The sequence below is a fragment of the Motacilla alba genome, chromosome 1 (assembly GCF_015832195.1).
Source record: "Motacilla alba alba isolate MOTALB_02 chromosome 1, Motacilla_alba_V1.0_pri, whole genome shotgun sequence".
Taxonomy (NCBI): Eukaryota; Metazoa; Chordata; class Aves; order Passeriformes; family Motacillidae; genus Motacilla; species Motacilla alba.
The window spans coordinates 25,171,454-25,195,764 of NC_052016.1; the positions used below are offsets into that span (position 1 = coordinate 25,171,454).

Genomic DNA, 24,311 nt, shown 5'->3' on the forward strand with positions numbered 1-24,311 from the left:
GGGAGGAAAAGCATGACCTCCTTCTTGCCCTGAACTACTACTGAACTACACAGGGTGTCCCAAGGCAGTATGCTCACCCAGGGAACCTGCTGTACCACCAAGCAGTCATAGACAGAAATCTGAACTTTCTTATTTTCCTTCTTTGACTTACTCTTCTCCAGTAGCAACCCCAGCCATTACAGTGCTTCAAACCCCACCAAACCTGGCCATGGGGCTGGAAGCACCTTCTCCATCCTCACACCAGCCTTGCCACAGATGTCTGGGGGCTGCAGTGTCTCTGCCCCTTGGAGTACTGCAGGTTCAGCCCTCAGAGGTGGTGACACAGTTTGTCCCCAGCTCTGCTGTCCTACTGCAGGCACTGGGGTGAGGACAGGGCTCCTGGTGTTTCCCTGCAGTTGCAGGCATGCTGCTCCACCTCTGCCATGCCAAAGGGCAGCTGGCAAATGGCGCAGGGCACTCAGGCAGCAGGGGACAAGGAAGGCCAGGCTACAGCAGGTTCTTCTCCACACTGGGAGGCATGTGTGGAGAGCAGATTCAGCAGGAAGTGGCCTGTGGAAAGGGAAAGTGATATGGTTGTCACAAGCTCACTAATGTTGGGATGATATAGGGTTTGGACTGACACCCTCCCTGATTGTTCTCACGGCAGCCTGGGAATACACTGTGATGCCCCTCCAGTGCCAGGGCACCAGCAGGAGTGATGTGTCCCAGCTATAGAACTGCCACCACTATCCCCATTTGCTTCTTTGTGTCCCCTGGCCACCAGAGGACACCCCTGCCAAGCACCCACCTGAACAGATGGGGCAGACACCTGTCTCTCCATCACTGCTGGCCTGTCCCCTGTCATTCCTCCTGACTTGTCTCTCTTAGAAGCCACAGGCTTGGGTTCTTCCTTTCACCCTGGGCATCCTTGAGGTGGGAGCTGGAGCCCTACAGAGGGGTAACATGCTGGAGGTACCCTATGCCACATCCTGCCAGCCCAAAAGAGGGAAGAGCTGGGCCCAGAACTATCTGGGGAAGACTGAGAGCAGTAAGCATCCAGGATGAGGGCAGGAGGAAGAAGGTGACCCATGGGATTACCTGCCAACAGGACTGTGAGCACAGTGCCTGTCCAGCTGCCTGCAGGTACTCAAGGGAGCTGCAGGAACATCCAGTGCAGAGCCTGGGAAAAAGCAGGCAGGAATGACAGAGAACAGTTTGGGTTGGAGGAGATTTTAAAGCTCATCTTATTCCAAGCTCCCCCACCATGGGCAGGGACATTGTCCACTAGACCAGGTAGCTCCAAGCCCCATCAAACCTGGCCTTGGAACACTTCCAGGGATGGGACAGGCACAGTTGCTCTGGACAACCTGTGCTGGTGTCTTACCACCCTCACAGGGAAGAATTTTTTGGTAATATCCCATATAACCCTGTCTTCTGTCAATAGGAAGCCACTACCCCTTGTCCTCCTCGGCCATTGTCCCTCTCCAGTTCTTTTGGAGCCCTTTTAGGCAGTAGAAGTGGCTCCCAGGTCTCGGAACCTTCTCATCTCCAGGCTGAACAGCCCAGGATGTCCCAGCCTGTCTCCACAATAGAGGGGCTCCAGCCCTCAAGAGCACCTCCACAGCCTCCTCTGGACTCATTCCAGTTGCTCCACACTCTTCTGATGTTGGGGGTCCCAGAGCTGGAGGCAGCTCTGCAGGTGTGCTCTCATGTGAGCAGAGGGGCAGAATTCCCCCTTACCCTGCTGCCCACAGTGGCTGGGGGCCAGCCCAGGACACAGCTGTGCAGATTCACTCACCTGGCACTGCGGGGCCTCCCACATCCTTGGCCAGCAGCTCCGGGTGACCCCCCAGGGTGCTCGTGCCAGCTATGGGCCTCAGTGCTCAGTTCTGCACCGTCAACAGCACCATCCAGGCAGAGTGGCTGAGGTGGGCCAGGCTCCAGGCAGCCCCTTCCAGTTTCCACAGGCAGCTCCTCAGTTGCTTCTCCTCCCTGGATCTCCTGGGGATAGGGAGTGTCAGCCTTGCAGGACAACAAAGCTGTGGGAGCTGGGGCTCTGGGGTCCAAGGAAGCACCTCAAGGGGCTCCAGGCCACACTGTGCAGAGACAGGATGGGGTGGATCACATCAGACCATGTAAATGCATGATTCAGGAAAGAAAGTCCTGTGAAAGACAGGGCTAGAGCACCAGGGTCTGAGAGCTCAGCATCCTCCTGCGGGACAAGGAAAGGCCCCAGGCAATTGAGACAGGTTCCTTGTGCCCACCACTCTGGGCACAGCCCCTAGCTCAGCACAGCAAGCACCTCCTGGGCTTTCCACGGGGCACAAGTGGTATCTGTGGAGGAGCAGCCCCTTCTTGCTGCCTCCCTATGGAGAGTGCTACATGGATGTGTGAGAGACACCTACTGTGTCCAGGGGGGGCCGTGGGGGGTCAGGCTCCTGCCCCTATGGTTGGTGCAGGCAGAGGAAGGAGAGCCCAAAGTGGCTGCATGGACTGAAGGGCTGGCTGCAGGTGAGCTGCAGACTGTTGCAATTCTGGAGACAGGCACACGACTGAACAAACTGAGTTCCTGAAACAAGAGCCAAAGCTTATTGATGGGCAACCCCTTTTGTAGGGGTTTCAAAATTCCTGTACTTGAACATTTGATTGGCTGGGGTCTTAACACCACCCAGCTCACTGGCCAGTTAGATGTCTGCATTCATGATTGTATGGGACTGGCTGGGCTCCCCCGTTTGAGTTTGAATCCAACTTATCTTACCCAGGGACTCGTTAACTTCTACTCTTTAATGTACTAGGCTGGTCAAGTTGGGGTCTGTTATGGCCAATTTTAACTGTGCAGCTTCAGACCAGCTGCAGCTGTCACAGCACGTGGTCCCATGTCTGCCCCACCGTCAGCTCTGAGAAATCTGCTGTGGGGAAGAGCAGCTGGGGTGGATGGGGCACAGCAGTGACCACTGTCCCAACACCACTCCTACCCCTGCTTGTTGCTCTACTGCTGTGCCACCTGGGATATCTGGGAGATTATGGGCACAAGAAAAGGAAGCAGAGCTGGTACAGCTTTCCTGAGGCCATAAACAACCCTAACCCCTGGTCTACCTGTCCTCTTCTACCCTCCTATCAGCCACATCCTACTGCCAGCCCCATTCCACCACTATCCCCCATATCAGCTCCATCCCATGACCAGGCCCACAGCTCTTCCCCATGCCTTCTTCCTTTGGATCAATCCTTACCTTCCTAAAACATCTGAACCCTGCAGCGATTCTGGTCCAGCTTTGAGTCAGCTGGTGTCATCAGTGTGACAGTGGGCAGCAAGGTGAGATAGCGCTGGTCACAGGGCCATGAGAATCATCCCACGTCAAACTGCAGAAAGGCGCAGCTGTAGTTCCAACACGGGCAAGGGGGTTCAGAGCTGCTGACCCTATTGTGGGGCATGGCCCTGGATCCTGCACAGGAATGGGGAACAGGGAAGTATCAATGTCATTGTAGCCAATGGGGCTGGCTCTCTCCAGTCACAGCTCCACACTCAGCTGCCTGCTGTGATCGCTGGGGCAGCCAAGCCAGGGCCATATGCTATCCTCACTCAGCAGGTTCTCTGCTGGGTACCTGGGGTCCTGCACACACAGCAGGGACACAGCATCATACACCAACCCGTCTCCCTAAACACCCCTTCTCCAGCTCTAGCTTGTTCTAGACACGGGGAGAAGCATGGAATTCTCTGGTAACCTACAGGAATAACATCCCCTTTTGAGAGAGCAAGAACGATGTGAATCATTGCCCTTCAGCTTAACAAGGTGAGGTAGTACCGCACCCTGTCATGCCCTGACCCACCTCTTCCAAGACTCCAGAAGCTTACAGGGATCACCCCCACACCCAGCCCCCCCAGAGGAAATCCCCAGGCACCTGGGAGGAGAAGGACACCACATAGCTGATTTTAACCGGAGCCATTCAGGATCCTTTGGAGACAATACTCTGCCAGAGCATAACTTCCCTTCGGATGCCCCCAGTGCTTGGTGGGGAGAGAGGAGAGTCTGATGAGCTTAGGCATCTCCTGGCTTTGGAACCATTCAGCAGCTCCCCAGTCCCATCCCACCACCTCGGTGCCCCCCAGACCTGCCCCACCACTCCTCAGGTTACCGTCCCAGATCTGACTCACAATCCCCCAGCTCCCTTCAGCCACTCCTGTGCCCCCAGCTCATCCCACAACGCTCCATTCTGCCACCCGGGCACCACCCACATCCAGCCCACAAGCCCCAGCCCTATTCTCCAGGGCCCTCAAGTCCTTACCCGCAACTCCCTTCAGCTCCACGGCCCGTGTTCCCAGACCCACAAACAACGCCTCAGAGCTATTCTGCTATCGCTATAGCTCCCCAGTCGTTCCCCACTTTCCCAGCCCTATTAAAGCCCTGGCTCTGCCCCAAAGCCTCTCCATGCCATTCGCCAATCCGGTGCTTGACCCCACAGCTCCCTCCTCACCGCCCAGCCCCAACCGCACGATCTCCCGCCGCCCAAGTCACGCAAGCCCCTGATGCCCGCTCCTCACCGCCCGCCCCGCTACTCCCGCCCCTCTCCGCTTCGGGCCCCGGCCCGGGCCGGCCGCGGTGCCTGACGGGACACACAGTCCGCAGGCAACGCCGCGCTACGGCCCCCGCGGGCGGAGCTCGGGAGCCACCTGCGCCCCTTTGGGAACAGCGCGAGGCGGCGGCGGAAAAGGGCGGGCGGGGGCAGGGCAGCGGCCCGGCAGCACTGACACTGCCGGCGCCGCGGTGCGAGGCGGCTGGTGCTGCCGCCGCCGCCGCCGGGGTCACACAGCCCACCGCGGGCCTAGAAAGGGCAGCCGGTCCCCGGCTGTGACAGCTCACCGCTTTTATGCGCCCGAAGTGGCGTGTCCGGCAGCCGTTCCACTCCTCCCCTCTCCTGATTGGTCGCCGGGGCAGCGCCGCGCCCAGCGATTGGCTCAAGGTGCGGCAGCTTGCCCGGTGATTGGCGGACGGCGGCGGAAGAGGCTGGCCACTAGGGGGGCGGGGCAAGATGGCGGCTGTGCTGGAGGTGGAGGTTGGCGGCCCCGTTGAGCGTGAGGCGGAGGAGGTGCGGGGCACGGGGCCGGCGGTTTAGGCGGAACCGGGCAGGACAGAGGGGGTGAGGCGTGGACAGGCTGCTTCAGCGCTGTGGGGTGCTCTGTGAAGGGGAGCCGCAGCGGATGTGGGGCCTGGGGGACGCGGGGTCCGGGAGAACGGGGTAGGGATGTGCGTTGAGGAGCTCGGAGGGTCCCAGGAGTGGGATGGCGGTGACTCTGGGTCACTTTGAGCTTGTAGACCTTTGGGGAAAGGAGGTGTGGGGAGTGTTAGGGCGGGGGAGAGTCTTGGTGTAGGAGGCCAGGGGCAGGGTGGCAGTGGGAGCTTCGGAGGGCCCATGGGGCAGAGGACTGTGCGGGCGCTGGGGGCAGGAGGGCAGGCACGGAGGCATAGCTGTTGTTCCCATGCTGGCTTTTAAATGTTCCTGGGAGTGAAAAATTACAAAACTGGAAAAAAAAATCTGTCTGGAAAGATGGAATTGGAAGCAGGGTGAGTGCTCTGTCACAGTGTGCCTGCCACTTGCCGGCACTGCTGCCCCGGGCTTTGCAGTGGCTTTTCACCGTGCCCTGTGCTTCATGCTTGGGAGGTTTTTTTTCCACTTGTAGAGAACCAGGAGAACTTGGTTCCATCCTGTCTGCACTGTGGGAGCAGCTTCACAGGGGTCATAAGTTCACTTAGCTTGTACAGTCAGGTAATTTTTTGTGCCTTTCCTCGAGAATTGGTGGTGTGCCTTAAAAATTGCCAGATGCTGATGGTGATTTTGGAGAAGATTCCCAGAAGGGCCCAGTTGTGGAGATGCCTAGTGCATGGCTGAGCTGTGGGAGCTTGTACCTCCGGCCTGTGCCTTGTGTTGCTGCTGGAGAGTGGTGCAGTGGGTTGATGGGAGGATTAAATCCCAGATCAGTCATTCTTGAGTTGCTGCTGGTTATATTTTAAGATACTCCTTGGTGACTTTGTATCTAAAAACGTGGAAGGTCCAAATCTCTGATCCTCAGAAATGAAATCCCCACTTTTCATTCCATCAGGGCCTGGCAGAGAGGGCATCACAAGGAGGCAGCGAATGAGGAGGTGCATATAGGACTGTGCTTATCCCTATGATTCCACAAATTGTTGGTGCAAAACTGACCTGCTTGTGCTGTCCTGAGGTCTTGGCAGCTCTTTGGGCAGAGCAGTTTGCTGACGAGCCACTCATGGTGGGGACCTGGAAGCAGTTTAACATTCCACCAGAATAAAGCCAAGTGTCCTGTGGCCCTGGCTCTGCATGTGCAGAGGCAAAGGTTTAATTTCCAGTTATCCAAATGTTCGATCAGTTGGGAGATTTCCGCTCCCTGCTCCTTGTTTCTGCGTCTTATGAGCAGAATTGAGATTCCAAAAAATCTCTTCAGACTTTCACTAAAGAATATGCCTCGTCCCAACCTGCCTTGGTTGGACTTACAGCGCTGTGGAGATTTATCTTCCCCTTAATTCACGTTATTCCTGGTAGGTGCTGGGAGACAGAGACTGAAGTTGGGGCAATGGGAAACTGAGGTCAGGGCTGTTGGTTGCTCTGGAGCTTTGAACTGAAATCAGCAGCTGCTTATTCTCCATCCTCAAGGCATTCTTCTTGCCTCCTTTGGAGATTTAGAGCATAAGTGGATTACAGTCAGCTCACAGCAGTGTGTATGTTTGCCCAGAGATCCTCCCAGCTCCCTGGGCTGTGAGGAATGTGTGGCTCCAGCTTTGCTGTTATCCAGATCCACAGTCTTTGTGTTTTTCTCGAGGAGGTTATTCTGTGACTATTCCAGTGGTGGGGATCACAGGTTTGTCGAGGCAACAGCTCCTGCAGAAAACCAGGGAGTGGCATGAGGTTCTTCCAAAGGCCGTGATGCCACGTCCAAGGAGAGGATTAGACTTTAGTCTTAGATATCCAGTTTCTCCTAGTCATCACCTGGAAGAGGCTGAGAGGATCATGAATTGCAGAGGAGACAGAGAGCAGAAGAATTGTTCTTAAATCCTTTTCTTTAAAACAAAAAGTTTGTCTAAGAACTGTAGTTGGTAGCACACTGGGTCCTGTGTTGGTGTGGCAGCTGAAAGATGCTGAAAGAGGAGTAGGCTGGTGTTGAACTCTTGGTAGAGCTGATCTTCAGCTGCTTCAGTCACCCTAAATGTTCTTGTCAAACCCCTCTTGGTAAAGGGAGATTTAGGAGTAGAGGTTCTTCTGCCTAGCTGTTGGGGTTAGAAAGAGACCCAAAAGGCTCAAAAACTGCATGTTAAAATCAGACAACCCCAAACAAGAAGTGGAATGAATGCTTGCTGGCAAGAGCAGGTGCTTCCTTCACCATTCCTGTGCATTTTTAGCTCTAACCCAAAACTTTTGTGCAAAGAGAGTGTGCAGATCAAGGAGGGGTTAACTGGAAGGTCTTACTCAGGGTGGCTGCTCTGCCAAGTCCTGTCTGACAGTCATCAGATCCCTCTCAACATCCCTTCTGTCATGTCCTGGCCCCCCCTTAATAAAGTTATTTCAGGAGCTTTGAGCTCTGGGGAATCTGGTGAAGCTCAGTTCTTGTACTTGAGAGAAAATTGTGGCCAGGGCCACGGATCCCTGATTGGCTTGGGAGCACAGCTCAGGAGAAGCTTGCTCTGAGCAGTGCCAGCAGTGTTTCCACAGGATTTGGAGTTGAGGCATCTTGAATGCATTTGCTGGAAGGTTTGGAGAGTCAGGGAAGATGCCGAAGGAAAGAGGCTGGTAAATATCCCAGTCTCTAAGATGGGACCAACACTGTGGAGTGGCTGCTGGTGTGGTACAAAGGAGTGAGCTGAGCCATCGTATAGAAATGAAAATTATTGCTGTGGTTGGAAGATGCTTGTCAAATGTCTTCATCCAGCAAGGGTGGGGGCAGAGCCTGGGAGGAGTGGGGGTCTCGTGGGGGGAGGCAGTGGGAGCACCCGGGTGACATTCAGAGCTTGTAGAGGGATTGACCTGTGCTGGAGCCAACAAGCACTAGGGGATTCTCAGAGTCTTCTGTGTGCAGTGGCTAGCAAACATTTTAAAATCTCCTTTTTTTCCTGTTTGTTTCGAGCAGTTGTTGCTCGAAATTACATTGCAATTACTGAACTGATGGATCTGGATGTGGCTGCTTTAGGAACAGAGGTGCTCGGGGAATTTGGTCGATATTAACACCCTTCTTGGTGTCAGGTTGTCACCACCTTCCCTTGGCTTCTGATGCAGTTCAGCGAGCTCCAATAAGGATTTTCATAGCTTTAGATTTTGCATCTAAGTCCTGAAGTGTTTCTTCTGAAGTGAAGCTCAGCAGATGTTCCACATCAGGCAGATGGGTTGCTGTGATGTGTTTTCCCTACCTTCTCTCTCTGGGTTAAAATTATGTGCTACAGAGGAAACAGAGGCAGCTGTGCATCCCCACCTGAGCCTGGCTGTGATCAGAGCTGCTGCCTGGGAGACACGTGTGTGCTGGTGATGGTGACCAGGCAGGTGAGGTGACTGCTGCAGCAGCCTATGGAGAGCCCCAGCTGGATCCACAGTGCTGGATCCAAGCCTGTGGCCCTGTACCCAGTGGGGTGAGGTGGAGCTCGTTCCTGTGTACACATCTCTGATGTGTGCAGGAAAGAGTGATAGCAGTATGTGCTACGGCTTGTTTCCAGCCTTCATCTCCAAAGCCTCAGCAATACTGGAGTGTCTCCAGCACTGTGAGGATTTGTAAACCCTACATGTATGTTCCCAGCCCAGATGAGCTGCTCTTGATTTAATCTGAGTTTGTGTCTCACCAAGAAAAGGAGATGGGAAGAGCTGTGGGATTCTCTCCCCAGTGCCCTGGGTCAGGGTGTGCTGCCTGGTCAGTGACCCTGGGTGGGGACATGAGCGGTGCTGGAGGCTCCTCAGCAGTGAGGTGAAGATATCAAGGTGTTCAAGAGCATGTTGGATGGTGCTTGAACCTGGTCTAGAGGAGGTGTCTCCATGGGAGGAGGGTTGGAGTAAAATGAGATTTAAGGTCTCTCCAACTCAAAGCATTCTGTGGTTCTATGATTCTATATAAAGCTCCAGGTGAAAGCAGAAATGCAGTGTTGAAGCTCCCCTTACTCCTCCCCTGTCCAAAAGTGAGAATATTCACACTTTTTCTGAATCTTTCTGGAGAAGATGGGAAACAAGTATCCATTGTTAATCATCACTAATAACAGCAGCTCCCCTTGCTCTCCATAGCTTCTGCCTGTGATGTTTGGGAGGAATTTCCAATTAGCAAAGCAAGGCCTAAATCTTTCTTTTACTGTGATTTTGAAATCTTTTTGGCTTTGATTTGTTGCTGGTGTGTGACGTACTGTCCCCTGTCCTGCAGCCTAGTGGGATTTTGGACTCCTACCACTGGTGGGAGCACTGGCTTCACTGGGATCACCACTCTGTGCCCTGAGACACCTGGCTGGGTTGTGAATGTGGGATTTAAGCCAGTCCTTTTGTTCTGGTCACATGGGATGTTGGACAGAGCCGTGGCTCCAATAAAGTATGGGAGTGTAAGTAAGGCAGAGGAGCAGGGAGAGTCGCTGCTCTTCCTGGGAAGGCGAAGGACACATCTGGGCTGTGCTGGCGCTGTGGGCATTTCGAGGTTTCTTGTTTAAAGCAACTGAATTCAGAGTTTCCCAGCAGCTGATTTCATGGGTGGATTTTTTGTTTTTTTTTTCTCCCTAGATCGATCTTTCACACTTGTCCCCAGAGGAGAGATGGAGGTGAGTTTTGGGAGCTGATTTGGAGCATACAGCTCAACTGAGTTCTGCTACTGACCAGAGCAAGCAGCAGCACAGCCTGTGATCACAGTGGGGCAGGAAAGGATCACCATTTTTTTGATGGGGGGAAGTATGGACTGTCTTAAAAGGCAATAGTTGTTTTTTTTTTCTTTTAAAGTGCTGCTAAATATAGAATCACAAAATAGTTAAGGTTGCAAAAGCCCTCTGAGATCATAGAGTCCAACCATTCCCCCAGCACTGCTGAGGTCACCACTAAACCATGTCTCCAGGTGCCACATCTACATGTCTGTTGAATCCCTCCAGGGATGGGGACTCCACCACTGCCCTGGGCAGCCTGTGCTTGGGCTGGACAGCACTTTCCTTGTAGAAATTTTCCCAATATCCATCCTAAACCTCCCCTGCCACAACCTGAGACCATTTTCTCTTGTCCCATCACTTGTTAGCTGGAAGAAGAGCCTAACCCCCACCTAGGCCCACCCTCCTGTCAGGGCCTTGCAGAGAGCAGGAAGATCCCCCTCAAGCCTCCTGTGGTCCAGGCTGAGTGTCCCCAGCTCCCTCAGCCATTCCTCACCAGACTTGTGCTCTTGACCCTTCTCAAGCTCATTTATGCTTCTCTGGACACCCTCCAGCCCTGTAATATCTGCCTTATGGTAAGGGGCCTGAAAAATTCATCTTTTTTCCTTAGCAAAACCAATTTAATCCAGATGCTTATTGACAATCACAGTCAGACTGGCCTCTCAGTATTGCACCAGCACAGGCTGACTTGCTGGAGCAGCTCTGTGGAAAAGGGCCTCACGGTCCTGGTGGAGAACAAACTGTCCCTGAGCCAGCAGAGCCCTGTGGACTAAGGAGGCCAATGGGATTCTGGGATGCATTGGGAATACCATTGCCAGCAAGTGAAAGGAGGTGATCCTGCCCCTCTACTCAGCCCTGGTGAGGCACCTCTGGGAGTGCTGTGTCCAGTTCTGAGCTCCTCAGGACAAGAGAGATGGGGAACTCCTGGAGTAGATCCTGTGGAGGCTGAAGAGATGAAGAGGGGACTGGAAGGTCTCTCTTACACAGGAAGGCTGAGGAAGCTGGGGCTGTTCAGCCTCAAGAAGAGATGACTGACAAGGGACCTCATCAATGTCTGTCAACTCTCCACCTTGTTTTTTGGTCAACAGCACAAGCTGGGCAAAGAAATCCCAGATGTCTGGCAAGTATCAGGCTGGAAATTACTTGTTCCAGAATGCTCCAGGGTGGAGAGAAGGTTGAGAGAGATGACTCCACTGGTGGTCCCTTCTAACCTTGCTTATTCTGGGATTGCAAGTTGTGCCGACTGTGCACTCCATGTTCATTAGTTCAGGTACATCAGTGGGAGTTCTCCATCTCTTTCACGCTCAGATGGGCAAAGTGGTATTCTTGGCTTTCACAGCGTAGAAATGAGCTGGTCTCAGACCAGCCTTTTGTCCCTTCCCCTCTGGACTGTTCACAAACACAATTCTTCTTAGTGCTGTTTTTCCATCTGGTCTTCCTGGCTCTCCTGACGTGTTTGTACCCCAGCATGGAGTCTGCGCCAGTGTGCTCTACAGCCACCTTTTCCTGGTTGTTGCAGGGTGGAGCATGTACGGATGCATGCCAAGCACCGTGGGCACGAGGCGATGCATGCCGAAATGGTCCTCATCCTCATTGCCACACTTGTGGTGGCACAGCTCCTCCTGGTTCAGTGGAAGCAGCGGCATCCTCGCTCCTACAATGTAAGTTACCCCCCAGCCGTTCTGTGTCCGACGCTGCACGGCAGTGCTCAGCGATGCCGTCCTTTTGCTGCTGAGAAAAGTGTTCCTGGTTTTCCTGTTGTCTGGTGTTGATTCCTTTGTTTTTCCAGCATTCCCTTGTTTCTCCCAGCACGTTGGGGATTCTAGCTAGGGATGAGGATGGATGACTCTGAAGACCTCAGGTTTCTGTTGGAAGTGATGCAGATAACTCAGTGTGACATAGTGCTTTCAATCAGGGATGGACAAGCAGATCCTGGGGATTGTCCTGAGGGAAGCTGCATTTTGTGGGTGCTTCCTTGGAAGTAGTGGGGGCTTCTTGCTGCTGGCAGCCTAGGTTTGATGGTTCCTGCAGCACTCTGCTGAGCAGACTTGCCACTTGCTGATGCCACCAGTTTGTCTGGGTCTGTTAGTTACCTCAAGTAACTTCCTGGTCATAGTAATAATATTGATTTAATGTTTCCAGGTAGTTCCTGTAGTCTTCTGTGAACTTTAAACCAAACCTGTTTGCCTGCTTCCCTCCAGCAGCACTGTGGGATCTCAGCTGCACAGCTGTAGGTCCTTTTGGGAATCGGCTGTAGTGCAGAGGCAAGCCAAAACCTTCCTGCCTTGTGTAATACCTGTCTGAGGTGTCTGTGGTTGCAGCGTTGGGATCCTGGGAAGGTGAAGGTTTATGTAGCTGCCTTACAACAACTAGTTCTGTGCATCATCTCCCATACATTCCTCTGGAGATGATTCCTCTATGTTCTCCTGCCAGCTGTACCCTTTGCTCCCAAAAATCATGTGGCTGCTGCCTCTGACTCCCTCACAAAATCATGGAACTGTTTGAGTTGGAAAAGCCCTCTGAGATTATTGAGTCCAACTGTTAGTCCTGCACTGCCAAGCCCTGCACTAAACCTTGTTTTTTCTGAAGTGCCACATCCACACAGCTTTTAAATCCCTCCAGGGATGGTGACTCCATCACTGTCACAGGAAGCCAGTGCCAGGATTTCACCACCCTTTCTGGGAAGAAATTTTCCCAATATGCAACCTTAACCTTCTCTAGCAAAACTTGAGGCTTTTTCCTAGTGTCCTGTCACTTGTTTCCTGGGAGGACAGACCGAGCCCCACTTGGCTATAACCTCTTTTCAGGTAGATGCAGAGAGCAGGAAGGTCCTCGCTGAGCTTCCTTTTCTCCAGGCTGAGCCTCCCCAGCTCCCTCAGATGCTCCCTATCCGACTCATGTGCTGAGCTTTGAGCTCTTCTCTAGGTGCTGCAGGTCAAACCTCCCCAGGTTCCTGGTGCAATTCAGGGCCATTTGATGCAGGCAGGAGAATGGCTGCCACGGCTGACGGTGTGTTTCTGATGTCTGAGGAGCAGAGAACGAGCTCCAAATGCCTTTCCTGTGTTCCTGCAGATGGTGACCCTCTTCCAGATGTGGGTAGTGCCTCTGTATTTCACTATCAAGCTGAACTGGTGGCGGTTCCTGGTGATCTGGGTGCTCTTCTCAGCTGTCACAGCTTTTGTCACCTTCCGGGCAACTCGAAAACCTCTGGTACAGACAACACCCAGGTTCGTCTGCTGTACCTGGGAAACTCCTGAGCCCCAGGGTAACCGTTACAAGGATTGCTTTCCAGTTTCCCTGCACAGATGTGTGTTGAGTTTTGTACCCTGGGAGTGTGAGAACCCTGCACATGTGAAAGGGTGTGAAGCACTTAGCTGGCAGCCAGCCCAATACACCTGGTACCTGGGTGGGGGGTAGAAAGGTGGATTCCATGTGGGGTGGTGTCTTCACCCAAGGCATTCCCAGCACAAAGGCATTCCTTGTGGCCTTTGGAGATCATGAGATTTCTAGTTTGGAAGTAAGACTGTGAGCAGCCCATGACAGGTTGAATTAGGAATGTAAAGCTCTTGCCTGTGTGTAGGGGTAGGTGAAGTGTCTGCAAAAACACAACAGGTGTGAAAAATAAAACTCTTCAGACGATTGGCACACTTTCATTCAGGAAAAAATGAAGTAATGAAATTCTTCGTTTTAATTCTTTACAGACTGGTTTATAAATGGTTTCTACTAATATACAAGATCAGCTATGCTACTGGGATTGTGGGGTACATGGCTGTCATGTTTACGCTTTTTGGACTTAACCTATTATTCAGGTGAGTGAATCTTTCATCTCCCACTCGTGGGGCGATGGGGTGGAACACCTTTGGCTATTGCTCTGGAAAATCAGTTTACGTGGCAATCTGACTAATGGGGCCAAAGAGACTATTGGGGTGTCCTTTCACTCCTGGGAGGATGACAGGTGAGGTGCTGGTACCTGAACTGCTCCGGGTTGCTGGAGAGCTCTTCTTCCAGCTCATTTGTTGGAAGCTCCCCCAGCTCTGGGGGCAGCAGTGGCTTTTTTTTTTTTTTTTTTTTTTTTTTTGCCATACTGCAAGAAGCAGCCAGTCCATGGGTGGTGGCAGAAGACTCTAGCCCAAACCAGCTTCATTGTTAGAGAGTTTGACTACTTCTCTGGAAAAATACGTTCTCTAGAATATGATTACAGTGGCTTTGCCCTCAAAAAAAACCTGTTGTTGGTTTTTCTGTTGTAGAATCAAACCTGAAGATGCGATGGACTTTGGCATCTCCCTCCTCTTCTATGGTCTTTACTATGGAGTGCTGGAACGGGACTTTGCTGAGATGTGTGCGGATTACATGGCCTCAACCATCGGGGTGAGTTCACGATGGATTGTACCCCAGGCCAGAGTTGTGTCCCATATCAGGAGGCCTGAAACATGTTGGTCTCAGCAGCAGCTTTGGCTTCCCTCAAATGGGAATTCTTCCCCTCAAGGAGGGGTGCCTGGATCTAGTATAGTAACAGTTGCTCTGAAATCCTTCCTGAAGAGCACAGCCTCTGCAGGGTTCCATCTCCAGGACAAGAAGTTTTTCCTCTGAGGGTGGTGAGACACTGGCATAGATTCCCTAGAGAAGCTGTGGCTGCTCCATCCCCTGGAAGTGTACCAGGCCAGATTGGATGGAGTTTGTAACAACCTGGATTAGTGAAAGGTGTCCCTGCCCATGGAAGGAGATTGAACTGGGTGACCTTCAAGGTCCCTTCCAACCCAAGCCATTTTCTGATTCTATGGAGAAGTGGAATGATCTGTTTAGCCCTGATAAACTGACAAGTATTTATTTTCCTGGGCATTTAAAATCTCAGAGCCAATGAACACTCCCATTTCTGACGCCATTGAGCTTGCATTAACTTGTGACCTGCAGGCACCAGGGAAGGATTCACACCGTGGGCTTCCTTCCTTGTGCCTGCTGCAACTTGAGCTGTCCCTGTGGACAGAGGACGCAGTGGCCTAAAATCTGTAGCCCACTCACCTGGTATCAAAATAACCCACTCCACCAAAAATACCTGACCTAGGACGCCAGTGGAGTAGGCCACGTTTCTTCTTTTCAGCAGCTGTTTAGGGTCTTGGACTTTGTGTTTTCATATTTCTGAGCTTTCTGCTGCTGCTCCTTGAGGTTCTGCTTCAGCCCCTGGCCTGCCACACTAGGACACCTTGGCACAGGGTGTCTCTTAGATTCTCAGGGCTCTGTCAGATGTTCAGAGCAAAGCTGTGCCAGGGCTCTGCAAGAGGCATGCTTTGCTGATGGTACTAAACCAGGAGGAGCTGTGACCTCCTTGGAGAGAGAGCTGGACAGATGAGAGCTGGGCAAGCTCCAGCTGTGTGAAATTTAACAAGGGCGAGTGCCAGATTCCCCACCTGGGATGGTGTAATCCTGGTTATAGGTACAAATTTGGGAACAAGCGTCCAGAGAAAGTTCTATGGAAAGGGATTAGGGAGTTAGGGTTGACAGCAAGTTGAATATGAGTCAGTAGTGTGTCCTCACAGCTGTAAGGGGCCAGCTGTGTCCTGGGGTGCATCAGTCACAGCATCAGTGTGTGGCCAGGGGAGGTGGTTGTCCAGCCACGAGGAAAAGAGAGTGAAGCTGAATCAGGGGAGGTGCAGGCTGGACATGGGGTAAAGGTTATTTTCACAGAGGGAACAGGCTCCCCAGGGACGTGATTATGTCATCAAGTCTGCCAGAGTTTAGAGAGTCACTTAGTCATATGGTTTAGTTTTAGGTAGTGCAGTGGAGCAGGGAATTTGACTCAGTGATCCTGAGGGGTCCCTTGCAGCTGGAGTGTGTGGGACTTGGTTATGTGACCGCACTCTCCGTGTTATGTCAAGCCTGTGCTGAGCCGTGAGGCTTGGAAATGGAGAGGGGTGGCTGCTCTGTGCTTTGCTGCGTAAGTGTCAGGGACCTGCAGGGCTGGAGGTTGGGGCTGTATCTGACTGGCAGCCCAAGGTTGTTATTTTGGGTCAAAGCTGTGACCTCCAGCTTGTCCTGCTCTCTCCCCCAGTCTCTGCCCTGGGTGCATGGCCCTGGCAGACACCTGAAAACCCACCTGGCTGTTGGGGAGCAAAGAGGGCTGGCCCCTTGACATGGGGAGAGGGTGCATGGGGCTGGGGTGTGATGGGCCACTGCATCACTGAGCAGCTGTCCTGTTGTAGTTGTTTCCTGCAGCCGGACCTGTAACAAGGTTTTTAAGCCCCAAAGGCCAAGGCTGGACTCCTGGGGTGCTGACCCCAGCCCTCCTTAGAGCTTAGCTGTGCCACTGCGGGTGTGGGACATGTGCCCTGCCACTGTCACTGCTCTCCCTCTGCTCTGCCCTCGCTCAGTTCTACAGCGCCTCAGGGATGCCCACCAAGCACCTCTCTGACAGCGTCTGTGCCGTCTGTGGCCAGCAGATCTTCGTGGATGTCAATGAGGAAGGCATCATTGAGAACACCTACCGCCTCTCCTGCAACCACGTGTATCCTTCTCTGCAGGTGCCAGCCCCCTGCCTCACTAGCCCCACGCTGGGTGGGCAACAGGGAGCTCCTGCCCCATGGCTTCTCCCGCACTGGGTGAAGAAATGCCTGTTCTGGGAAGCGGGGCTGTCCGGCTGAATTTGCATGTGATCTGTGCCTGTGTCATCACTGACTTGGCATGGGAAGAAGTGTCCCTGAAATTACTTTGTCACCACTCTCAAGTGGTTGTTTCCTCTTCCTTCTCATCCCCAGCTCCCTCTGCTGAGCCATGGAGCTGCACCTCAATTTTTTCCTGCTTTTGACAAATCTGCTGTGACCCATCTGCCTGGCAGTGCCCCCAGCAGATATTCTGGCAGAGGTGATGGTGTGATGTCAGGACATGAAGCATCCCTGCTCCATGCCACACTGGCCCCTCATCAGAGACGCATTGCAGTGGGTCCCAAGTGTCTAAAAGGAAGAACTGTGGGGAAACACTGCTGGCCCCCTCTGAAAACAGCCCCCTGGTCCAGCACTGCTGATTGCTACCTGCTCTGGCCTCAGCCCAGCAGCTTCCTTCTTCTCCAAAACTCCTCCAGGGTTTCCAGCATGCTGGACTCATTCAGCCCTTCCTGTCAGCTGATTGATGGGAAGTGGATTTTGAAACTGGAAGTCCTGGTTAGTGCTCAGTCCCAGCTGGGGGTGGCAAGTCGGAGTTTTTTCCCCGTGGTGATTCAGTGTAGAGATGGGATGTCCTCTGGCACTGTGTGTGTTACTGCCTGTGAGGTGGTTTCCAAACTGGGCTTGAGCAAAGGTCATGCTGGCAGAACAGGAGCCTAAATTTAACTCTTGGGAGCTGGTGGTGAGATTTATGGCTGACACTGTGCAAAGGCCTGGGACTGAAGCAGCTTGGGGTGGTGTGGCTGCCAGAAGAGCTTGTTGGTGCTCCTGGTGGTCCTCAAGGGTGATGTCTGGCTGAGCACTCCTGCATCTATGGCTCCAGGGCTGACAAGGAAGTGATTCCTGTTGCTGCTGTCTGGCATTCTTCCATGGTTTGAGCAGCAGAGATATGCTGGCAAAAGTCTATTTGCTCTGTGACACCCGTGTACGTGGCAGAGTCATCTGCAGCCACCTCATGTTTTCCTGTAACTTCTCCAGGCTGTGCTCAAGTTGTGCAAATCCTTTTGACAGAGCATAGCAAGCACCTGTGAGTCAGACCCTTACTTACAGAGAAATTCCTTAAATGTTAATCTCCAGGAAGCCTTTGAAGACGGCTTCCAAAATGCATGCAGTTCACAGAGCTCTCCCAGGCTGTCCTTCTCAGTGCTTGGGCACCATTACTGAAGAGTTTCAGTCTCCCTGGTGCCCATGCATTGGTCAGGGCCTTCATGCTGCCACCCTGGCTCTGTTCTGCTGCCCCATGAGCTCCTTCTGCTGTCCTGAGAGCTGCTGCACCTTCTAGGAAAGGGTTGTGGTTGTGCAATGCACCGTCCTCACATGGAGGGGGGCTTCCTTGGCCTTGGTGGTTTCCTCCACACTGAGCCATGTATCCCCCTCTTCTTCCAGTTCCCCTTAACGTGCCACTCCCCAGGTTTCATGAGTTCTGCATCCGGGGCTGGTGCATTGTCGGGAAGAAGCAGACGTGTCCATACTGCAAAGAGAAGGTGGATCTCAAGAGGATGTTCAGTAATCCGTATCCTTTCTCATGCTGGGAGCCAGCGCTTTGGGAAGGGAAGCAGTGGGTAGAGCACACAAGGGGTGAGAGGCTTGCCTGGCAGAGACAATGCAAAACCCGAGGCAAGCCTGGCCACAGCCGTCCCTCCATGAAGACTCATGTCTGTCCTTCCCCGGATGCTTGTCCATCCCTCTCTGGGCACCTGTGTTCTCTGTCCCTGCTTTGGGGCACCTTTGGGTGGCTTCTGGGAAGGCCGTGCTTCTCTCATCCATTTCCCCACGACTCTTTAACTTCTTCCTGCCCAGCTGGGAGAGGCCACACGTCATGTATGGGCAGCTGCTGGACTGGCTGCGCTACTTGGTGGCCTGGCAACCGGTGATCATCGGACTGGTCCAGGGAATCAACTACATCCTCGGGCTGGAGTAAGGGCAGGCGGTGGGGAGCCGCAGAACCACAAGAGGACATTGCCACCAGGGATGCCGGCTTTGCTCCGTCACCTCTCAGGACCTTGGCCGTCACCAAGGACAGCAACATCAGGGCCCCTCCTGCTGGGGCTAGGGGAGGATTTTTTTAAAAAGCAATTATTTTAATGATCATATTTAAAACTTTCTATTGCAGCCAAAAAGAGACGCTTGTCCCCTTTCCCTGTCCCTTTCCAGCCCTTTGCAGTGCCCTGCTGGGCTGAGCTTTGGGCTGGGGGCTGTTCTCCAGCTCCTTCCTGCCACTCTGTCAGGGGAGGCCGTGGCAAGAAGGGCCAAGGCTTTTTCGGCTCCCAACACCAGCACCCTGGAGCAGCCTTGCTGGCAGCGAGGATGGGATATGGGGGCTGCAGAAGAGAGGCTGGAGCCCAGTGCCCTGAAAGAGGGGATGGAAGGTCACCTGGCTACCCCCGGCTGCCAGGTCCGCTCTGGGCACCGTGGGTATGCCAGCAGGAACCAGGCTGCTGTCCAGCATGGTGATGGTGGGCTCTGCCTTGGGGAGCCCTTTTATATGCTCTCAAACTTTCTGTGTTCCTCCCTGGACTCCAGCGGTGTCCCCTGACTGCTCGGGGAGGGGGGTCAGCCAAGGCATGGAGTGGGGCCAGTGCTGTTCCTCTCTGTGCCCTTCTGGGTGGTGGTAATGGTACGTCAAGAGCAGGTGCCCCTGCCCCAGGGCGCAGGTCCGCCCTCACTGCTTGTTGCTCTTGGCACTGGAATAAAAGGGATGGAGTGAAGGTTGGGCTGGTGCTGGTGTGTCCCTGCCCCAGCATTACTCCATGACATCCTCCTGGCCTTGCTGGTAGGAGCCATGCCAAAGTCCTGCTGGGGCAAGTGGCCTTGGGCTCAATTTTTGGTAGTGGGTGGGGGCAAAGTCCTCAATCCCAGGGCCAGCGGTGGTATTTTGGCATGTGGAGACTTGAGTCATATTCCCTGAGGGCACTGGGGTCTGGTGCAGGGCTACAAGGCAGCTCCTGGCTTGGGGGATTTGGGAAGTGGCCACAGTGCTGACATGGCTGTGTGGGCTGTGTTCCCCCTGGGGAATCCCAGCACCGTGCTACATCCTCTGAGTTTTCTTTTGAGTGAAACCACATAGCAGTGTTGTGCCAAACACCAAAATAAGAGCCCTGGAAAAGGAGATGTGGCCCTGGGTTTTTCTTGATCGTCTTCCTTGCTGCAAGGCATGGAAGGTTCCTGCTTTCATCTCTCCTAGGGGAAGGATATTGGGTGGATGATGGCCAAGCACCCATCTGCATTCCCTGCTCACCTCTTTCACCCTGTAGCATCCAGGGCTAAGCTGGTTAGTATTGGTGGGAACAGGAAGGTGGCAGAGGAGCTGGGTGCTGCCCTGGGAGCTGCCTCTGATTCATCACTGCCCATTTGACACCCGTGATTGCTGTGAGGAGGATGCAGCCACTGGCCTAATCCCAGCAGGAGGCTGGGAACGTATTGTACTTGCCAGGTCTCCAAGATAACACTCCTGTTCCTGTCACCTTCCTTCTCTGCTGGGAATGGATAACAAAACTCACTGGGAGTTCAGGGACTATTTTGCAAGACTTGCCTGTGACTCAGGTGGCTGCTTCTGCCCTATTGCTGTACCTGCACTGGCTCCCAGCCTTGATGTTGCTGGGGAGTGGGGTGTGAGGCCTGGCCCCTGGTTTTGTAACCAGTGGGTTGTCAAAACGACATCTGCTGTCAAGGGGCTGCCTCGGGGAGGTGGGGGACTGCTGTGGGAGACAGGAGATGGCTTCTTGCTGCCAAGAACTAAAGCCCTGGGGGTTTCTACCTGCTAAGCTGTTGTCCTCCCCCAGCTGGGACACCCGGGGGCCAACACCCAGGCTCTCTCAGCCACTGTTGTACTCAATCTCCTGGGGGCTTCACCCGTCTTCCTCCTGTGCAGACCCTGCCTTGTCTCTAATCCCAAAGCATCGGGGGGCAAACCAGCATGTTCAGAATCCTGTGATACTCAGCCAGCACCCCATGTGCTGGACACTGGGGGGCCCAGCTTGGCCCCACATCCCTGTCGAGCCCATAGATGCTCCCCCAGGGGCGGGGGCGGTCATGGGATGCCGGTCACGGGAGTGCCTGAGGGATGCGTATCCCCAGGCGCAGGCGACACAGAGCACAGGGGGCATGAAGTGCTGGGGACACAAGGCATGTTCAGGGGGCTCAGGGACGTGGCGGCGCATCGACACGCATCAGCGTCCAGGTGAGGGTCCCTGTGCGGTGGCGTCGCGCCACGTCGCGGGGCCGGGGCCGAGGGCGGCTCCCGGTGAGTCACGGCGCTGCCTCTCGCCCCTCCCCGCGCCGCCTCAAAAAGCGCCGCGGTGCCGAGCGCCGCCGCCCCGTGCCTGAGCCGCGGACTCTCCGTATGTACCGGAGCGGTGGGCAGACAGCCTTGGGGGGCACCAGCCACGACTTGAGTGACCTCGGGAGGAGGATGCTGGGGGGTACGGGATATCCCAGACTCGGGGGGTGATGGACGGATACGAGGGTACGGGATCGTCGACTTGGGGAGTCCTGGGGGGAGCATGCTGGTGTTACCATGGCCAGCTGGGAGGATGCTGCGAGGACGGGACAGTCCCAGGCTCAGGGAATGCTGGAGGAACCATCCCAAGCTCATGGGGCGCATCCCTGTGTGCCCAGCACTGAGCTCCATTTTTGTCTGCAGAGCCCCTGGGAAGCCCTGCCTGGATCTTCCTGCTCTGCTGGGGCCTGGCTGCTTACTGCACAGGTAAGTGGGGGTTACTGTGGGGCTGGGGAGCCTAAGGTAGACCCTGGGCTCCATGCCCCTCAAAAGGCCTGTTCAGAGGTCTGGGGATGAACAGTGCCTCCGTCCCTTTGTGGGACCCTGCCTCCTCACCCACTACAAAAACGTGAGGTCTCGGGGTCACTCTCAACCTCCCACCTCACCCCTTTCTGCTCCCCCAGGTGCCATGGCCTTGCAGCCGCCCAGCATCACCACCCTGCGGATGCCAGCAGAGCTTCCTCACCCAGGTGAGAGACCCTCAGGGCCACGGCAGGGCCTAAGGTTGAGGAGGCTGCAGTGGGGTTCAGCTCCTGTGCCAGCCTCCAGGAGACACAGGTGAATCCTCCACCCAGAGCCCAGATTTTGGGGTGCTGATGAGGTGGGAGAATGTTCCCCTTAGTTAGGGAGGGGGACTGTGCCTGTGCCTGTGGGGCACTGGGGACCCTTGCAGCCCCCCTGACCTTCACACCGCCTCTGGCTGCAGGTGAGAGTGTGACTGTGTCATGTGAAGCGTTGAGTGAGCTGCCAGAGTTGACACTGCTCTACTGGCTGGAGAACGGCTTCTTTGTGGAGAGCCTGCACCCAGATGGGGCTGTGCGTGAGGGGACAGTGCAGTGAGTATGGGGACAGGGGGGCAGTGACAGCGGGGCAGCCCAGGCTGGGACAAGGCCCCTGGGTCTGCCCATCTGGAGTGGGCACTGATCGGTACCCGCTGGGTTCACAGAGAGGAGCTGCAGGGCTCAGGGTGGGCCTTGCACCGTGACCTGCACTTCAGCTCCTTCAACAACCAGCACCTGCACACCAACTTCACCTGCATGGTGCTCAGTCCCTGCGGTGCTGACACCAGGGAGGTGCGATGGCCGTCCCGAGCACTGGCCCCTGTCACTGGGAAGAGTGGGGGCCTGGGCTGAGACGGGGGAGCATCTCCCATGCTGGGTGAACACCCTGCAGTGCAGCTTCCTGCTCTGACTGCCCCCTACTACTGCATGCACATGTAATACCTCCAGGACGCCTGTCTCTGTGACCTGCTTGGGGGACTGCACGGCCCTACATGTGCTGGCCCACTGTGAGTGGGGCTTCTGGTGCCTCAAGCTGAGTCAGGAGCGCTGCCTGGGCTGGAACCAGCTCTGCCCACAGCTGGCTCTGGGACCCCAGAGTTTATTAAAGTACATCAAGCTGCCCAGTGTCACCTGTATCCTGGGGATGGTGCTGCCCAGGGGTGTAGAGGGCACCTGTGGGATGAGGGAGGGAGGGAGAGGAGGCAGCCCTGGTGCCCATGAAGGGCAGAATCCATTCCCATCTAGCAAAGGGCTAGAGAGCCACGGTCAGTCTCAGTTCTGCCCAGGGAATACCTGGCACAATGGCTGAGCCCTGCCCTGGAGGAGAGGGTGGGTGGAGAAGCCCTGGGTTGCAGGCACTGTGGAAGATGGGGCCATCACATCCCTCTCTGCACCTGGGGAGGTTGAGGCTGTTCCTCAGCATGGCATTGCTGAGTCCCATCTGCTGCTCCATGGGGCAGCCCCCTTAACCATCCTGTGCTGGCAGAGCCCCTGCTCTTGTGTCCTAGCCCCCTTCTTGCTCCCTCAAGTGCTTGTGGGGGCTGCGACCCCCCTGGGCTATTGGACAGGCTGAGGAACAGATCCTGAACCTCTTGAGCAACCCCTGGGCTATGGGTATCACACTTCAGGATGCTCAGAATGTGGGAAGAATAGGGATGGGGGAGGATAGAGAAGCCTCCAGATGCAGCCCACATGAGCTGCCCTCAGCCCAGGGAGCCACAGGAGTCCCATGGGGACACCCCAGTCCCACAGTGACTCTTAGGAGCCAGGGGAAGGCAAGCATTGGAGTAGCCACCTGGGCAGGGACCTGCCCAAGGCAGCCCTGCTGCACTCCCTAGCCTGGTTAATTCCAGTCTCCATCCCCTCTCACAGACCCCACACATAGCTGCATCCTGACACCACAGCTGCCACTCAGCAAAGGCCCTTGCCCAGTTCAGCCAATGTCCTGGGGACAGTGGCACTACGGCCAGTCTGAGCTGGGCACAGATGCCTGCCATGCAGGACTCTATGTGGGTATCTCTGTGTCCCCCATCCTGTCCTACTGTCCCCAGGATGCTGGTGGCTCCATCCCAGACCCCTTCTCCTTGGCTGCAGTGTGATGGCAGTATCACACTCACACTCTTCACTGCATGGCACCCAGCCCTGTCATGCTGTGCCACCTCGTGCCATGCTGTGTCCTGCTGTGCCACTCTGTGCCACACTGTGTCACACTGTATCACACTTTGCTGCCCGCAGACCCCACTGCAAACTACAGGTCAGAGCAGCTCAGAGATGTGCAAAGCCATGTGTCCATGGCACGCCCCCCCAGCCGAGATTGAGACCTCCCTGTTCTGGCAGAACCGGTGGGACAGGACCATTCCCTGCCACATGTCCCCGTGGCCCGGTGGCAGGAGAGACTGTCCTGCAGGGACATCGACTCTCACAAAATCACCTCAGTTGTAGGTGCTGAGCACAGTCGGAAACAGAGTTGGAAGAGGGCGATGTCAGCAACCTCAAACATTTGGAAAAGTGGGATGAGGACCTCCTTGTCCTCATGGAACAAGTCCTTGGTAGGGACTTGTAGCAGGTCTCCATCATGAAGATGACATCCCAGTTGAAGGGCAACTGCTATTTTCCAGAGGGAGGTGGAGGTGGAGCAGCCAGCATGGACAGGTTGGTGGCATTGGAATGCTTCTGTGGACACAGTAGAAGGTGGGAGCCATGTCCAGCACCATCTTCTTGATGAGGGGGAGATCTTGCTGGTGTGGGGGGCTACCAGTGGCCATAGTCCTGGGACAGCAGATGCTCCATGATGGGCAGAGCCACCCTAAGGGAATCCCCCAGATGCTGCAGTGCTGTGGACAGGGAAGCAACTGGTTGCTCCACAAGTGGCTGGGGAGGTGTGGCAGCAGGAGCAACGTCAGGTCAGGGAGGGTGGTGGGGCCTGGGAGGGGCTGCTGAGAGATGCAGGGCACGCCAGGGAAAGCACCCCACCTGCATCAGAGGGCAAAGCCCCTCCCTGACACACATCCCAGCACTGACC

At 54.8% G+C, this 24,311-nt stretch overlaps 3 protein-coding genes and 1 long non-coding RNA gene across 10 annotated transcripts; 2 read left to right on the forward strand and 2 right to left on the reverse strand.

The window, feature by feature from the left end:
• Positions 1 to 83: 83 nt before the first annotated feature.
• LOC119699187 lies at positions 84 to 2,368 on the reverse strand. The gene is made up of 3 exons (XR_005256362.1): positions 1,778 to 2,368; positions 1,078 to 1,159; positions 84 to 927 (listed from the first exon to the last, which is right to left on the reverse strand). It is a non-coding gene; the product is annotated as an uncharacterized LOC119699187 (long non-coding RNA).
• A 55-nt stretch (positions 2,369 to 2,423) lies between these two features.
• On the reverse strand, positions 2,424 to 3,751 carry LOC119698712 (putative short transient receptor potential channel 2-like protein). Its single transcript, XM_038131028.1, is given in 4 exon segments — positions 2,424 to 2,513; positions 3,229 to 3,355; positions 3,442 to 3,590; positions 3,707 to 3,751. Coding segments are annotated over 4 exon segments (411 nt in total).
• Positions 3,752 to 4,545: 794 nt separating this feature from the next.
• RNF121 (ring finger protein 121) lies at positions 4,546 to 19,619 on the forward strand. Of its 5 annotated transcripts, none has more exons than XM_038132229.1 (9): positions 4,547 to 4,938; positions 9,727 to 9,764; positions 11,377 to 11,518; positions 12,930 to 13,084; positions 13,559 to 13,666; positions 14,105 to 14,225; positions 16,223 to 16,372; positions 17,897 to 18,023; positions 18,311 to 19,619. In XM_038132229.1, exons 1-9 carry the CDS (start codon positions 4,846 to 4,848, stop codon positions 18,382 to 18,384), a joined length of 1,008 nt encoding a protein of 335 aa, XP_037988157.1. In that variant the 5' UTR covers positions 4,547 to 4,845; the 3' UTR covers positions 18,385 to 19,619. The 5 variants fall into 5 exon arrangements, with proteins under 5 accessions (XP_037988176.1, XP_037988157.1, XP_037988146.1 ...); XM_038132218.1 differs by having other exon boundaries at positions 4,846 to 4,938; positions 16,223 to 16,356; positions 17,922 to 18,023; XM_038132257.1 differs by lacking the exon at positions 4,547 to 4,938 and adding an exon at positions 4,945 to 5,064 and having other exon boundaries at positions 16,223 to 16,356; positions 17,922 to 18,022; positions 18,299 to 19,619.
• Positions 19,620 to 19,772: 153 nt separating this feature from the next.
• LOC119699168 (interleukin 18 binding protein) lies at positions 19,773 to 22,446 on the forward strand. Of its 3 annotated transcripts, none has more exons than XM_038132283.1 (5): positions 19,773 to 20,975; positions 21,153 to 21,215; positions 21,413 to 21,478; positions 21,715 to 21,844; positions 21,955 to 22,446. In XM_038132283.1, exons 1-5 carry the CDS (start codon positions 20,960 to 20,962, stop codon positions 22,139 to 22,141), a joined length of 462 nt encoding a protein of 153 aa, XP_037988211.1. In that variant the 5' UTR covers positions 19,773 to 20,959; the 3' UTR covers positions 22,142 to 22,446. The 3 variants fall into 3 exon arrangements, with proteins under 3 accessions (XP_037988211.1, XP_037988201.1, XP_037988219.1); XM_038132273.1 differs by having other exon boundaries at positions 19,773 to 20,931; XM_038132291.1 differs by having other exon boundaries at positions 19,773 to 20,850.
• Positions 22,447 to 24,311: the final 1,865 nt, after the last annotated feature.

Bases quoted from the DNA above. Each gene is read 5' to 3' on its own strand.
- LOC119699168 (XM_038132273.1), top strand. From the start codon at position 20,853: ATGTACCGGAGCGGTGGGCAGACAGCCTTGGGGGGCACCAGCCACGAC. The intron at 21,216-21,412 runs GTAAGTGGGGGT...CTGCTCCCCCAG, and splicing joins CCTGGCTGCTTACTGCACAG to GTGCCATGGCCTTGCAGCCG. The intron at 21,479-21,714 runs GTGAGAGACCCT...CTCTGGCTGCAG, and splicing joins AGCAGAGCTTCCTCACCCAG to GTGAGAGTGTGACTGTGTCA.
- RNF121 (XM_038132218.1), top strand. From the start codon at position 4,846: ATGCGCCCGAAGTGGCGTGTCCGGCAGCCGTTCCACTCCTCCCCTCTC. The intron at 13,085-13,558 runs GTTCGTCTGCTG...AATTCTTTACAG, and splicing joins CTGGTACAGACAACACCCAG to ACTGGTTTATAAATGGTTTC. The intron at 16,357-17,921 runs GTATCCTTCTCT...GCCACTCCCCAG, and splicing joins CGCCTCTCCTGCAACCACGT to GTTTCATGAGTTCTGCATCC.